The sequence below is a fragment of the Protomyctophum parallelum genome (genome assembly GCF_964188405.1).
Source record: "Protomyctophum parallelum genome assembly, chromosome: 10".
Classification (NCBI taxonomy): domain Eukaryota; kingdom Metazoa; phylum Chordata; class Actinopteri; order Myctophiformes; family Myctophidae; genus Protomyctophum; species Protomyctophum parallelum.
Genome location: NC_139704.1, coordinates 42,356,615 through 42,370,023, shown reverse-complemented (window position 1 = coordinate 42,370,023; position 13,409 = coordinate 42,356,615). Strand labels below are relative to the sequence as shown.

The 13,409-nt window shown below is 41.6% G+C and overlaps 1 protein-coding gene across 2 annotated transcripts in view; it reads right to left on the bottom strand.

Annotated features, from left to right (window-relative positions):
* ccser2a (coiled-coil serine-rich protein 2a) overlaps positions 1 to 13,409 on the bottom strand; it is an 83,545-nt gene that overhangs the window by 37,118 nt on the left and 33,018 nt on the right. For both annotated transcript variants that reach the window (XM_083775747.1, XM_083775746.1), the window contains exon 4: positions 2,678 to 2,777. In XM_083775747.1, the coding sequence (XP_083631873.1) occupies positions 2,678 to 2,777 (100 nt within the window). The remainder of the gene's footprint in view (positions 1 to 2,677; positions 2,778 to 13,409) is intronic.

Genomic DNA, 13,409 nt, shown 5'->3' with positions numbered 1-13,409 from the left:
GTAGTCAAAAGTTTAAAAAAATCATTGCTTTAAAAATCATCCGAACAGATTTAAAATTGACAAGGTCCATGAATGTTTTAATCTGTGACTATAGAAACAATGCATTGTGCAAGTGTAAATAATGTATTTGTTTTAGTTTTTGTTATTTTCCATACCTATGTTTGATTACTTTGTCTCCTTACTATTTGTATATTACTATTTGTATATTATCTTTGGTGAGAATCACATATAAGCCCTCCCTGGGTTTCTTTTCTCACCTGTACACACTTCTCTTTCATTGATTACCTTTTTTTGTACCGTTTTATTGTGCAAATAAACTAAACTAAACTAAGATACCCAACATTGTGATTTATCCTTATTGCTCTTTTTTGTAGTGTGCATATCCTTTTTAGAGAACCCTTATAGCTGTTCCTGTTGCACGCAATAATTTAGGTATGGCACAACACTGTAAGTGCACAATAAAGAGTGTGTAAGGCTCACCTCTAACACACACACACGTAAACACACATAAAAATACCTACATGCACGCACGCACGCACACACACACACACACACACACACACACACACACACACACACACACACACACACACACACACACACACACACACACACACACACACACACACACACACACACACACACACACACACACACACACACACACACACACACACACACACACACACACACTGTGACCAAGCATTTATAAGATAAGTCATTTTAGCCTTTTAGCAAATCTTACAGATAGATTCGCAATAGCCTCATCAGCAGTAATCACAAAGTGTGATGTGGTAATGGCTGGTTTTCCAATACATAAAAAGGACAAACGGTCATGCTAGTTCAATGACAAACGCGTATTAAATTCCCACAGCCATTTTCTCTAGACTAATGTACCACATTAGTCTAGAGAAAATGGCAGTGTTGTGAGCTTGAATGCTAATGATAAGAATTACATTGTTTAATTGACAACACAACCGGAACAACTTAGAACAAGTGTAAGGTTGGATTAAGTGACAATGAAACATTGTCAGCCAAGAACTGGGGGATTAAAACTACTAAGAAAACAATATGTAGTAGAAAAAAGTAAGAGTAAGCAAGGAGATGGACCTGCCATCTAAAAACATACTTAGCTATCTTTCTACAAGTAAACAGCATATCTAACATCTAAAAAGTCAACAAGCATGGACTAATTGTGGTCATGCTGTCTCGTGGTGCGTCATATTCTGAATGGATCCTATAAATAAGGGAATGTACATTGCTAGGCATGACAGAATTGTTGACCTATTAGCTAAGGACATAAGTTAATATGATCTGCCAAAAAAAGCACTTATGTGTTTCAACTGCCATATTCATGGGCAATAATGCTTTTCAGAAGTCACAGCTAATACACCGGATGTTGTTGTTGAGGTCTGTAGAGAGGTGACCATTTTGGAAGTGGCATGCACATTTCACCAGAGACTGTGTATGTGCACAGAGGTGTGCATGTGTACAGTGTATAAATGTCTCCAATTGATTGTCAAAGAGGAGGAAAAACATCCGCACACTAGTTTCTAGAGCTCCGAGACTTAGGCTACTCTGAGGCCGAGGCCATTCCACAACAACTCATTCCACTTAATACATTTATAATGGAAGTAATTGGGCTGAAACCGTGACCAGATACAGTCATAGTATTATGTCACAAAAGACTGGCATGCTAGACTTGGATCCTTGATCAAGCACCACCCATTGGACTATATACGCTGTGATTTTATAAAACTTGTATGCCGTGGGTGATTTTTGCCAGCTGTACTTCCTGCATTTGGCAGCTGCCGACGGTCTTGCTTTTAGCTTGGCGTATGTGTTTTGTTCATATTTGCCTAATATGATTTTGTTTGTTCTTGGTTTGTGAAATATGTCGCTCTGCTGCCAGTAGAATTGTTCATGTTTATATGATGCACACACAGCCCCTTTTATATGAACTCACCCATAGCTAGAGTGCATGGAGTGTGAAGAGAGGCCAGGAGAGGGAGGGAGAGAGAGAGAGAGAGAGAGAGAGAGATTGTTTTATCCAAACAATCAGATCTACCTGTAAAACATATCTTGTCTCTGGGCCCGCAGTACTACTAGGAGACTAGGTGAGAGGTGAATACGTACTGTGCATGTATAACAACTGGTAGAATACTTACGAATTCAGCAATACCACTGCCATTCACAACTAGCTGTGTGGCAGTGATGGCGCTGTAATGTAATAAGTCATCTGCACAGAAATATGAAATAAGCAAGGCCGCATGATATGCACAGAGGTGTCCATTAAAAGATTTTAATGGATGATGCAAAGGCAACGATACACCCGAGGCAAGGCAGAAATTCCATTTATTCAAGCCTCTATGTGCCACAGAAGGCTGTGGAAGGATATGTAATGCTCAGGACTTGCTAATGCATTAATTTACAATAATGATCAAACAGTTTTGCTGGAGGTGTCCGATTATACGAAAATAATGGTACCCTCCAGCCAATCAGTATCAAGCATTTCCCATGGCCATGGTGTAACTAGGAGGAGAATTTAAATCAGGTCCTCTGATATTAATGTACCGCGGCACCTGTGTGTGACAGACATAGAATTAAAAGTATTTCCGTGTGTGTGTCTGTGTGTGTCTGTGTGTGTGTGTGTGTGTGTGTGTGTGTGTACACTGACTGAGGTGCAGTGAGCTGTCCTCTGGCAGATCCACGTCTAACATGAGGTCATCATCGTCTAGCTCGTCAGGTCCAGGGGGGTCCAGGTTGTTCAGGATGTCCTGGAGAGAAACCATACACATTAAAGGAAACATTCACTTAAAGTATTAATAGAAAGGCATCCTAGCACCTGTAGGAATATTATAAACAGAGACAAACATAAAGGAAAATATATATTATGTCTTAAAGTCGTTAAAAGGAAAAGAGGACCGACTGATGGAAAGAGTCTGTTACTATTACAAGCAGGAATTGTATGAAGAAAAAAAAGTGTTGCTGCAGTTGCAGCCAGCTCAAATTGGATTGTAGATTTGTAGCAGCTACAAGCGTTGGGCATCACAAGTATGTGACATCTTCACATTTGACATTCCATGCATATCTAAACGTACATTTCATACAAAAAAACGTTGTATGGGTAAGGTTTCCGATTGAAATAGCATCTACTGTGCCATTCGATAAATCACAATGGCAAGTGCTGGGGTACTTTAGCTGTAACAGATTCAGCCACACTTTGCAATACATACTGTAGTGTACATGGATGAATATGATTACCGGTAGTTTAACCTTTCATATTTACTTTATACATTGTTTAACCAATCCCTGCCTAGCACTAGAGCATTCTTTTAAGTAACATTATGAAAATAAAGTTTCGTCGCTTCCCTAGTGGCACAGCTGGATGGTGATGTCCTTCCATCCAACCACCACTTTGTTTCCAAACAACAATATCTCATACGCTGCTGGCTAGATTGCCATGACATTTGCTGTGCACCTTCATGCTCCTAGGAGCAAAAAAACCTTGATCGGTCTACCCCCGTCCCTAGACAGGGATAAAAGTCAGTGTAAGCGAAAAATAAATCATAAATTAATGACACGGCGTGCGCAGCACACCAATTTTTGGGGTGGTAAAATGGTGTTTTCCCAAAGTTGCCTTTACTGAATGTGTGTGCCCATCTGTAATATTGTAGCCTAATATATTTCCCTTAATATGTTACGAGTGTTTATCAATTAATAATTGATCTCCACACGATCATAATTATGCAGGCAATATCAGATGTAATCACTTGTTGAATCAGTCTCATGTAGTGAGCTCATTTCGCTAAAAGTGTCGGTTTAATATTCATATTCATATGCACAGTCAGGAGAGCCAGGAGAGTTTGCTGGTACAATGGTGTTTTCCAAAAGTTGCCTTTACTGAATGTGTGTGCCCATCCTTGCTTTATTTTATAGCAGTAGCTTTTGAAGTTCTGTTGTATTATTTTGCTAGTTTGGCCAATCAATTAAAATACTCATATGTTGAAATAATTACTGTAGGCAGGGCTTGACCATTGGTTTGGCAACTAAAATTGGATACAGGATAGGTGGGCAGTGGGATAGGACATTCTGGGCACCTCGACGTTTGGCTATTTTGTCCAAAATGTTAAAAAGATATTATAAAGATAAATTCAAACTCCATTTTAACCATGATAGATTCATCGAAAACACCAAACCTTTTTTCTGTTGACTGATATTGAACTTCTAATGCGTGAGGGGGCAGTGTTTTTTCATCTAATGTTTTCATTTATTTTCAAATAATTATTTTGGAAAATAACCTACTCCGGCACCGCTAAAATAATTATTAAAAATAAATGAAAACAATTACCACTCAACATAATGCAACGGAAGCTGTACAAGATCTCCACAAAGGTTTCCTCGTTTCCTCATGCGTTATCCGTTTGATAACTTTGATTTGTCCTAATGTTGGCCGTTGGTCCTAATAACACTTTTCACTGCTAGACCAGGGCAGGCTGATATGAGGCGGGGAAGAGGGGCTGCTTGATCCCTGAGGAGTGGACGGGCACACACGGTCGCTCTGTCGTCATTTAGCAGCAACTTATTGGGATAGGCTTGGCACATTTTGTCGCCCCTCAGATCACTTGACTAGCATACAGTAGCAAGCCTGCTGCGTTGTGACTGCTTCGGTCATGCCATTCACACCAGGGGCATCGCTACACTGATCTCATAAATAAATGGTCCCTATGAAATCCTCAGAGAACTTTAAGCCCTGTGCTCCCAGAAGGTCCCGCCCTCGGGCCACGTGCACGTCATTGCCATGGCAGTACTTGCACAGTACATTCATGCTTCACACTACGTCACACTACATGTGAGTGACCCCAGGACCTTTCCTCTAGCACCATCCTCAGGCCAAAACGTCAAATTTGCACACCAGTTATCTCTAAATCTAACTGGCAGATCGCAGGATAAAAACCTACTGATTACAGATTAGTGCTTACTGTGAAGCCTGGATTGGTGCTTTCCATGAAGCCCATGTCTATAATGCATTATGTCTATAATGCACACAGGATGCACCTGGACATTTGTTATGTTGTCTTTTGCACACCCAGCTCTTAAGTAGCACTGCATTGTATACTAGGTGTAGTATACACATGATATGTGCATATCGCCACATCTATATCTTTACAACTTAATATGTGTGATAATAATATGTGTGGAACACGTGTGTCTGTGGGGCAAACGGTTCTCGAGTTACGTATGTACACACAGAGACTTGGTGCATTTATAGATAGATATATATAATACACTATTATTCTTGCAACAACAAAATGTGTGCAGCTGTGTCCAGCAGTTATGAAGTATTGTACTTATTATCACTTATTATACGTATAAGTCATTATAAAATATGTTATGTGTTATGGTTATAATGCATTATGAGCTTAATAGAAAGCGTTTTTTATTTGCAATGGATTTATGCTTGTGGACAAAATGATTATTTTTACCATTATTATGTGTGTGGCCATATGCAATCCACTGCTTACGGTACAAGCGCTCTCACAACACAGCTGGGGGGAGAGATGAGAGTGGCACAGCTATCATTCAACACACAAAGAGCCAGAGAGTCACGACGCATGCTGAAGAAAGATGTATCAAGTATACACCATAATGGAGTCTGCTATGAAAAGATTGTCTCATTACAGACTCAAAATATGCAGTTATAGTTTGATTACTACTGGGTTGCTATTTGTCAAATAATTCAAAGCAGACCCGAAAGCAAAGTAGGAATAAATCAATAGTTCAAAGCATTATTTTTCAAGGCAATTTCGTGCTCGAGCATAAAAATGAAAATAAATTGCCAGGGCTAGACTAGACTCGGACCCAGAAATTTGCCCTCACTGAATGTCTACGTTTTCTTATACGAATTGAGTGGCACTCAAGGCTCCAGACTTACTTATAGAAAGAATAATAACAAATAACTTAAATAAAAACAACAAAGGGGGATGAAACCCTAGACATCATTTTGCAGTTACTTTTCCGGTTCAGGTTAAAAACTAAAGCAGAGTATAAACATGGCAGGCTACATAAGGTCTGGTACACTGTGATGTAAGCATCACCGCTGCAGCTAATACAATTAATAATGGGTGTGTTAGATTTAAGCCTCAGGCGTGCCAATAGGCATTGACAATACTGTTTAATACGGTCTATTGCACGGCAAACCCAAGGCTCTGGGAACACTGTATATCTAACACACCCATTATTGCAGCTGTGTTGCTTCTTAGCCAGCCATGTTTTAACCCCGTTTGCAGTTTCAACTTGTACAGGGAAACAAACTACAAGATTGACTTAATACCCCTTTAAAGATAAAGTTCTTCAGTCCTTGGTGTATCAATCTATGCATCATGAGACTCATCTCTTAGTCAGAAGCTTCCTCTTCTCTCACTTCTTATTTAACCTGGTTTTCTGTCTCCTTCTCCTCCACTCTGAGCCTCTCTTCTCCTGTCCTTTCATATCTGTAAACCTATTTCGCCGCTAGCTCTGGACTCGATGATGGAAAAAAATCAATGACGTTGCCAACGGGGAAGCGAAGCGCTGCCTGGTGACGATGTAAAACGATACCGGTATAAATCATTATTAAACATTATAAACCCTTATCTCGTCCGATCTCTCCCTAGGCGATCTACGACCATATTTATATCTCGTCCAATCACACCCTTAGCAGGGAAGGAGTTAAAGAGCATTCGACTAGAGCCTGACCAATATTTTTGTTTGGAAGATGTACGTTATGTGTCATTATTGGACTATTTAACTTTTTTGACGAGGCTGTATTATTTACTGTAGATGTCATTTTACATGCCGCTCCAGTCTACAATGGATTGTTTGTTTGACATTCTACGTCTTTACTGCTCTCTTTCTCTCCTCTCATACAGCAAGTGTCTTTGTTACAGTGTTGTTCCAGGCTAAATGACATTTCACACTGGCAGGACTTAGGCTACTAACACTGAGATGTCTGGATAATCATTCATGGAGGAGTTTGTGCGTGCGTGCGTGCGCATGCGTGCGTGCGTGCAAGATGAAATGGACAGGTCAAGTGCAAGTCAGATCAGATACTATTCAAGCTAAATCTGAAAACACAAAATTATTTATATTAATACGGTAAAAGGGTGCTTGGTGGCTTAGCCAATTAGTGCACAGACCATATGCTACTAGTGATGGGCAATTTATCAAAATTAACTGTTGCTCCATTATTTGCCTTTAGCCACTTAGTTATTATATACTGTAGGCATTAATCATTAGTCATCTGCACAATATAGTCACAATATCGATATCAAGGTATTTGGTCAAAAGCATTATTTTGTCCATATTGCCCAGCCCTATTATGATACTAGAGAGCATGCCGCTGGTTCGTATCAGATCCCTGTCTTGTCTCATGTCTCTCACTTTCTGGAAGGACTGTCATCGCATCATTACTGTGGAAACAATAGACAGGTTATTGGGAGACAGTGTGTACTATGTTGTCACACTAAGGATAAGATGATTGTGGGCACGCATCAGTGAGCACACTATTTGTATAGTATATTTAGATAGTATATTCGGTATCTTCCACAAACTTTGACACCCTACAAGTACTACATACTTTCACCCAAAGACACCATTCAGACTTTAAAAATAAACTGATGAATTGAGTACCTGTACTGTTAACAAACTTGTTAAAGAATTCAATCAAATTCAAATCAATCAAACTGAAGCCATGGTTGTTGTGATTAAACTCCCCTCCTAGTTTTATTTAAATATGATTCAAGCTCGCCCTGGGCTCAAATGAGATGGATTCTGTATTACCCAAGTGTACCCATTACGGCAACCATGAAATCAAACTGTGAAACAGATAGCACTTGGATAATACTATTAATATGCATCTGAACAGCGGCTTAGACACGAGACATTTTAAATCAAGCTGCGCTTGTTCTTGCCAAGGGGATAATGATTTGAGTGCTGGCAATACAATAAATATGATGTCTCGCACACACTCATGGCATGTCTTTAATGCCCCGAGGTGCTCCGTCAATCCGAGCCTGTAGCACACACTGCATCCAGAATGACAACAGCTGGGTGGGGTTGCTGCCCCCTCCTCCTCGGCACTGTGCTCCGAACACAACATCAGTCAAAACTTCAAATAAACACGAGCGGATCAAAAAGATGATTAGACCTCGAATAGCCCCCATGGGGAAAGTTTCAAAACAGACTATCTCCCCCTTTCTTTTTTTTTCTCCGCTGTGCCCTCAAATGACCCCATACACAAAAAGGTATCTGTCCCAGATGGGCGCCACCGAAGCCTCACGAAAACTCATTACTGAAAAGTAAATTCTGACTGTAGTTGTATGCGCAAGCATCTTTGGGTATCTTTGTTTGCCATCGGGTTGTGGGTTGAATGTAAAATGATCAATCTGGGCATGCTACCAGGAATGGAGTCAAAGAGGCCAAGTCATTTCTGACTCGAGCAAGCAACTTTGAACAACAACTTCTACTTTAGATAAGAGGAAAATCAATAGGCAACCAAGAGAGAGAGAGAGAGAGAGAGGATTTTACACTGTACTCGTGCCGTCCAGACTCGCTCTCATTTGATGTGAAGTGCACTGCTCTAGTCAGCATGGCACATTTCACAGCGGTTCCTGACCAAATCCCAGTAGAACTGACCTATCGTAGGGAGAGGGGCAGGTGGCCAACATTACACCTTTTCTTTCTGTTCTGAAGACCTTTAAAAAAATAATTAACCCATTCTGACCTGAGATCAGATTCATACGAGGTTTTCCACTGGACACACACTGGTCTGATGAACCCGTTCTGACCTGAGATCAGATTCTATAAAAATGTCAGTTGCTCTTCGATTTTTCAAAAATAGCAGACCTACAAGCTCGTATCGCGCCACTCGGTGGCGCGATATGAGCTTGTAGATCTGCTATTTTTAAATAGCTAAAGCATAACATGATGCTGACACCAAAATGGGTGCCCGTTCAGAATGGGTTAAGGTAAACTCCATTTCAAGAGATTCAAGCAAGTTGTATTAGTTGAATTTAAAGGCAATCAATTCAACAAGGAAATGAATAATGTAATGTCTGTCTGAATGTCTGAAACACTGTCGCTGCTCCTCACTTGGCTGCACCAATCGCTCTGAATTAACGTAGCCCTTTTTTCAATTTAACAAATTTAACTCTGTTAATTAAATGTATTAGTGAATCAAATGTATTCGTGAATTAAATTCCCCCTGAGTGTTTTTCTCTCAGAAACCGGCATAAGGGCTACAGTTACAACACTTGTCGGGGAGGTTCCTAATAATTATTAAAGTTAATTATCAGTCAGCCTCATGGTGGCGCTATAACAGCCCACTTTACATTTCGCCTTATAACTCTAGAACCGTACGTAGATCGCCACGCCCATTTGCGTCAGGATAGATTTTCCGGCATTTTTCTTCAACCAACAGATTTAGTCTAAATCTCACAAAGTTCGGCACACATCTCTGGACCTATCTGATTAAACCACCACAGGCAGCATTTCCATAGTCCGTATCGTTTGTCTGTAATCACCTCCCAAAGTTAGTGGGAGGGGCCTATTTTACAAAAAATGCCATAAATCACAAACGGAATGTCCAATCCACCCCAAATTTTAATCACGTGTCGAGTGTGGTTTAACAAACAGAGCCAAAAGCCATTCCATTTTCATCCATAGGGGTCGCCGCAAATGAGAAACGTTTGTTGCAAAAACATGCTTTTTGGGGATAAATCCCTACCTAATTACTTACACATGATCACAGGGGTGACTTGACATTGTAATTGGCTAGCTAAATCAGTGGGAGGGGCCTATATTTCCAAAGGCACCATGCATGTACCATCGAGCCAACCACACAATGGTGTAATTTCCCCAGAATTGCACCTTTCCTGCTACCAACAGTCCTACAGTCATGAGTCCGACACCCGGCCTGCCCAAAACCCTAACCTAACCCTAACCACACGCGTCCAGACGCCAGGGGTGATTTTTTACCCGCAGCACGGGTTAGTTTGAACCCGCAGCACTTATAAGGCAATAGATAACACTTATTATAAATGTTTATAATCATGTATGACAACTGAATAACAACATTTATAATGTAGCGGGGTACCTGTTGGGTACTGTCCCTACTTGGAACGATGCGAGTTGGAAATGAATGCCCCAGTGCCCATTATGTCTGTGTCTCTTTTATGCCCATATATGGAGTTCTTTGTCAGGCATGCCCATGTTGTACTGTTCTGCATGTTTCTACACCATACTGTCCATGCCCAACAGGAACAAACTTTTTAGTATTCCCCGTATTGCTTCCAAGATCATCGGACTCCCTACACCCACACTTTCCGATATGAACAATAAGGCCATCACACGGCTAGCACTTTCGATATCAAATGACACTGATCATCCCCTGTGTCGCTTCTTTAGCCTCATGCCATCTGGACAAAGATACAGAACCTTGCCATGGAAAAAGGTCAGTTTTTGTAGGGGTGTTGTTCCCTCAGCCATCGCGCCATTAAACAAACTGCCTCGCCGATAGGATGGTTCTGTATACTGTGGGGACCTCATGTTTTTGTATCGTCTTGGTGTTATGTGCTCTGTGTTGTTTTTGATGTGGGTGTTTGAACAGACGAATGTGAAGACGAATACCCTTCGGGGACAATAAAGTTATTATTACTATTATTATTAAGCCCAAATATGGAGTCTATGTGGATGTTAGAACAGCATTGTGATGTTAGAACAGGCCAGGTGATCAGGTCCAGAGCCCGGGCAGAGGCTTTTGTGCTGGTTAACTGGCTATCCGACGGACTCGACACCGGGCACTGCACTCCCTGTGGGGGTGTGGAACGTGTGTCGAATTTGAAGTCAGTGGGGCGAAGGATTCTCGAGTTGCGTGGATTACAGATGTATGTACACATACACACAGAGACTTGGTGCATTTATAGATAGATAGATATAAGTGCTGGTCATAATGCTGTCAGGTGGAAACCTTTTATGTCCAAAACTGTAAAATTTGTTTAATTTTAAAAACATTTTGAAATAGTGAAAATAGCCGATCGTCGCAATACGAGGCGTGAGCTTGTAGATCTGCTATTCTCACTACTTTTGTGTGACACTGTTGTATGATGAAGTAGGCCCTACTTCATTCATCATACAAGAGTGTCACACAAAAGTAGTACAAGGGCATTAATTTACGAAAAGAAAAAAAAATATGGAGATAAGAGGTTTCTGCCCAACAGCTACGATATGTGCAATAGTGCAAGTAACTGTGTGAGCTAAATGTAATTAATGAATTAATTCATTCAGGTCCTCAGGGAATACATTCTGAGACTTGATCCCTGGGCTTTGAAACACCTCATGCACTTGCCATTCTGCATCGTCACAAACAGTCCATTACTTGGGTGTTGTTTGTCCTTCATAAAGGTTTTTTTCTCCATCTGTGTGCTGTGCTCGGCTGACAACATACAATGATTTCAGATGCAATGTCATGGGAACAACTTCAAAGGGTGTGGCTTGTGTTGTGCACATCAAGGCTGAGACACCGTCTCTAGCCGGAGCTGGAACAACCATTTAGGTGATATACGTACATGTGTGTGTGTGTGTGTTTGTGTTTCCGAGAGATCTCTTGAGAGACATTAGGAGTCTCTGCTTGCTGGAAATTCTTCATATACGGAGGACTCGCCTGTCCTTTTGATGGAGAACACGTCCTCTATCCCAATGACAAGCACATTTTCTTTATAATACAATTACCCGACTCATTTGCTGCTCTTGAACTAATACGCCCCCCCCATAAAAAGGGGGTGAAAAAAAGACTCAATCTCGAGTCTCTGTCGTACTGAACATAGTCATTCTCCACAGTTCTTTAAAGTGGGAAATGTGAGGTAATTCAAGGATTGTGGTCGCTGCAGAGCCCTTATTGACTTTTAGAGGGACAATTAGAGGCTGTGAGCCACTGAGCCTGTTAGCGAGATGGATGAGAAGGGGGGTGGGGGGGTTAATTCCAAGGGTACTAGAATGACACTTGGGAACAGAGGAGAGCAGAATTTCAACAGCAGATGTGAGACTGGTGGCCTTGGCTTAAGAGGTGTGGTTATGAGGCCTTTTTTGTACACAGATCGAGAATAATAACACTGCTACTACCTCTAGTAGTCACGAGTTTAGCCTTCAGAGGGAGAACAGAAAGATGTGGCCATCGGAGGAGAACATAGATTTGATGCTGCATTGTGCCTGTTATGATAGGAGACTGTCTGATACTAAGCAGTGCTGTGTAGACAAATAATTCACTTAATGTCGTACAAAGTAAAAATGAAATGTGCAGACAAGGCTATCGACTCGTTCGCAATACATTTCAGTGATGTTGACATAATGCTGATTCAGACTTAAGAGTCAGAGCCAGTTGGAGGCGGGCAGAGTGGCTATAGGAGGATGGCTCGGTAACTCGGGGGGATGATGGGTTTATGCAAACATTTTAGTGATGATTCTGATCACGGTTATTATAAAGTCAGACTTTGAGTGCATCTGTCTGGTTCTCTCTGTGTGTATGTGTGTGTGGCTGTGTGTGTGTGTGTGTGTGTGTGTGTGTGTGTGTGTGTGGGGGGGGGGGGGGGGGGGGGGGTACAGCGGGACGTACAGTGGCCGCTTGGGAACCGGAAGGTTCCCAGTTCGATCACACGCTCCCCAGAGTACTGTCAAAGTGTCCTCGAGCAAGACACTGAACCCCTAATTGCTCCCGATGAGTATGTTGGTGTCTTGCATGGTTTCCTCTGCCATCGGTGTGTGTGTGTGTGTGTGTGTGCGTGTGTGTGTGTGTGTGTGTGTGTGTGTGTGTGTGTGTGTGTGTGTGTGTGTGTGTGTGTGTGTGTGAGTGAGTGAGTGAATATATGCACAATAAATGCACCATTTACAAAAAAACAATGTGCACAATCAAGTGCACTACACACGAATGCAAGCACACAGGCATGCACATGCACGCACACAAAAGGTTGTTTACCACAGGGGAGAGATGCTGTCAATTTAAACTCATGCGAGAAAGCAAAGCGGGTTAGGTATTAGACTAATTAATGCAACAACGGAGCTGCCTCCCTGCACAGCATCCCACAATGGCTGAGCTCTCCGCAGACAAAAGGCTTAAGCACCTCACTCATTTAAGCACTGATGAATTGGCCTGTCTCAACCCAGTGCAACAAAAGCCTAAAATTAGAGGCAAAATAAATACATCTGAGGGCAGAGAGCTGCGGCAACTCAGCAGCTTTGATGTTGGGTAGGAAAGAAAGGATTATGTAACTGCCAAGAGTATATGAGAGAGAGAGAGGGAGAGAGAGAGAGAGAGAGAGAGAGAGAGAGAGGGAGAGAGAGAGAATAGATGAACATAAATTGTCTGAAGGAGAGAA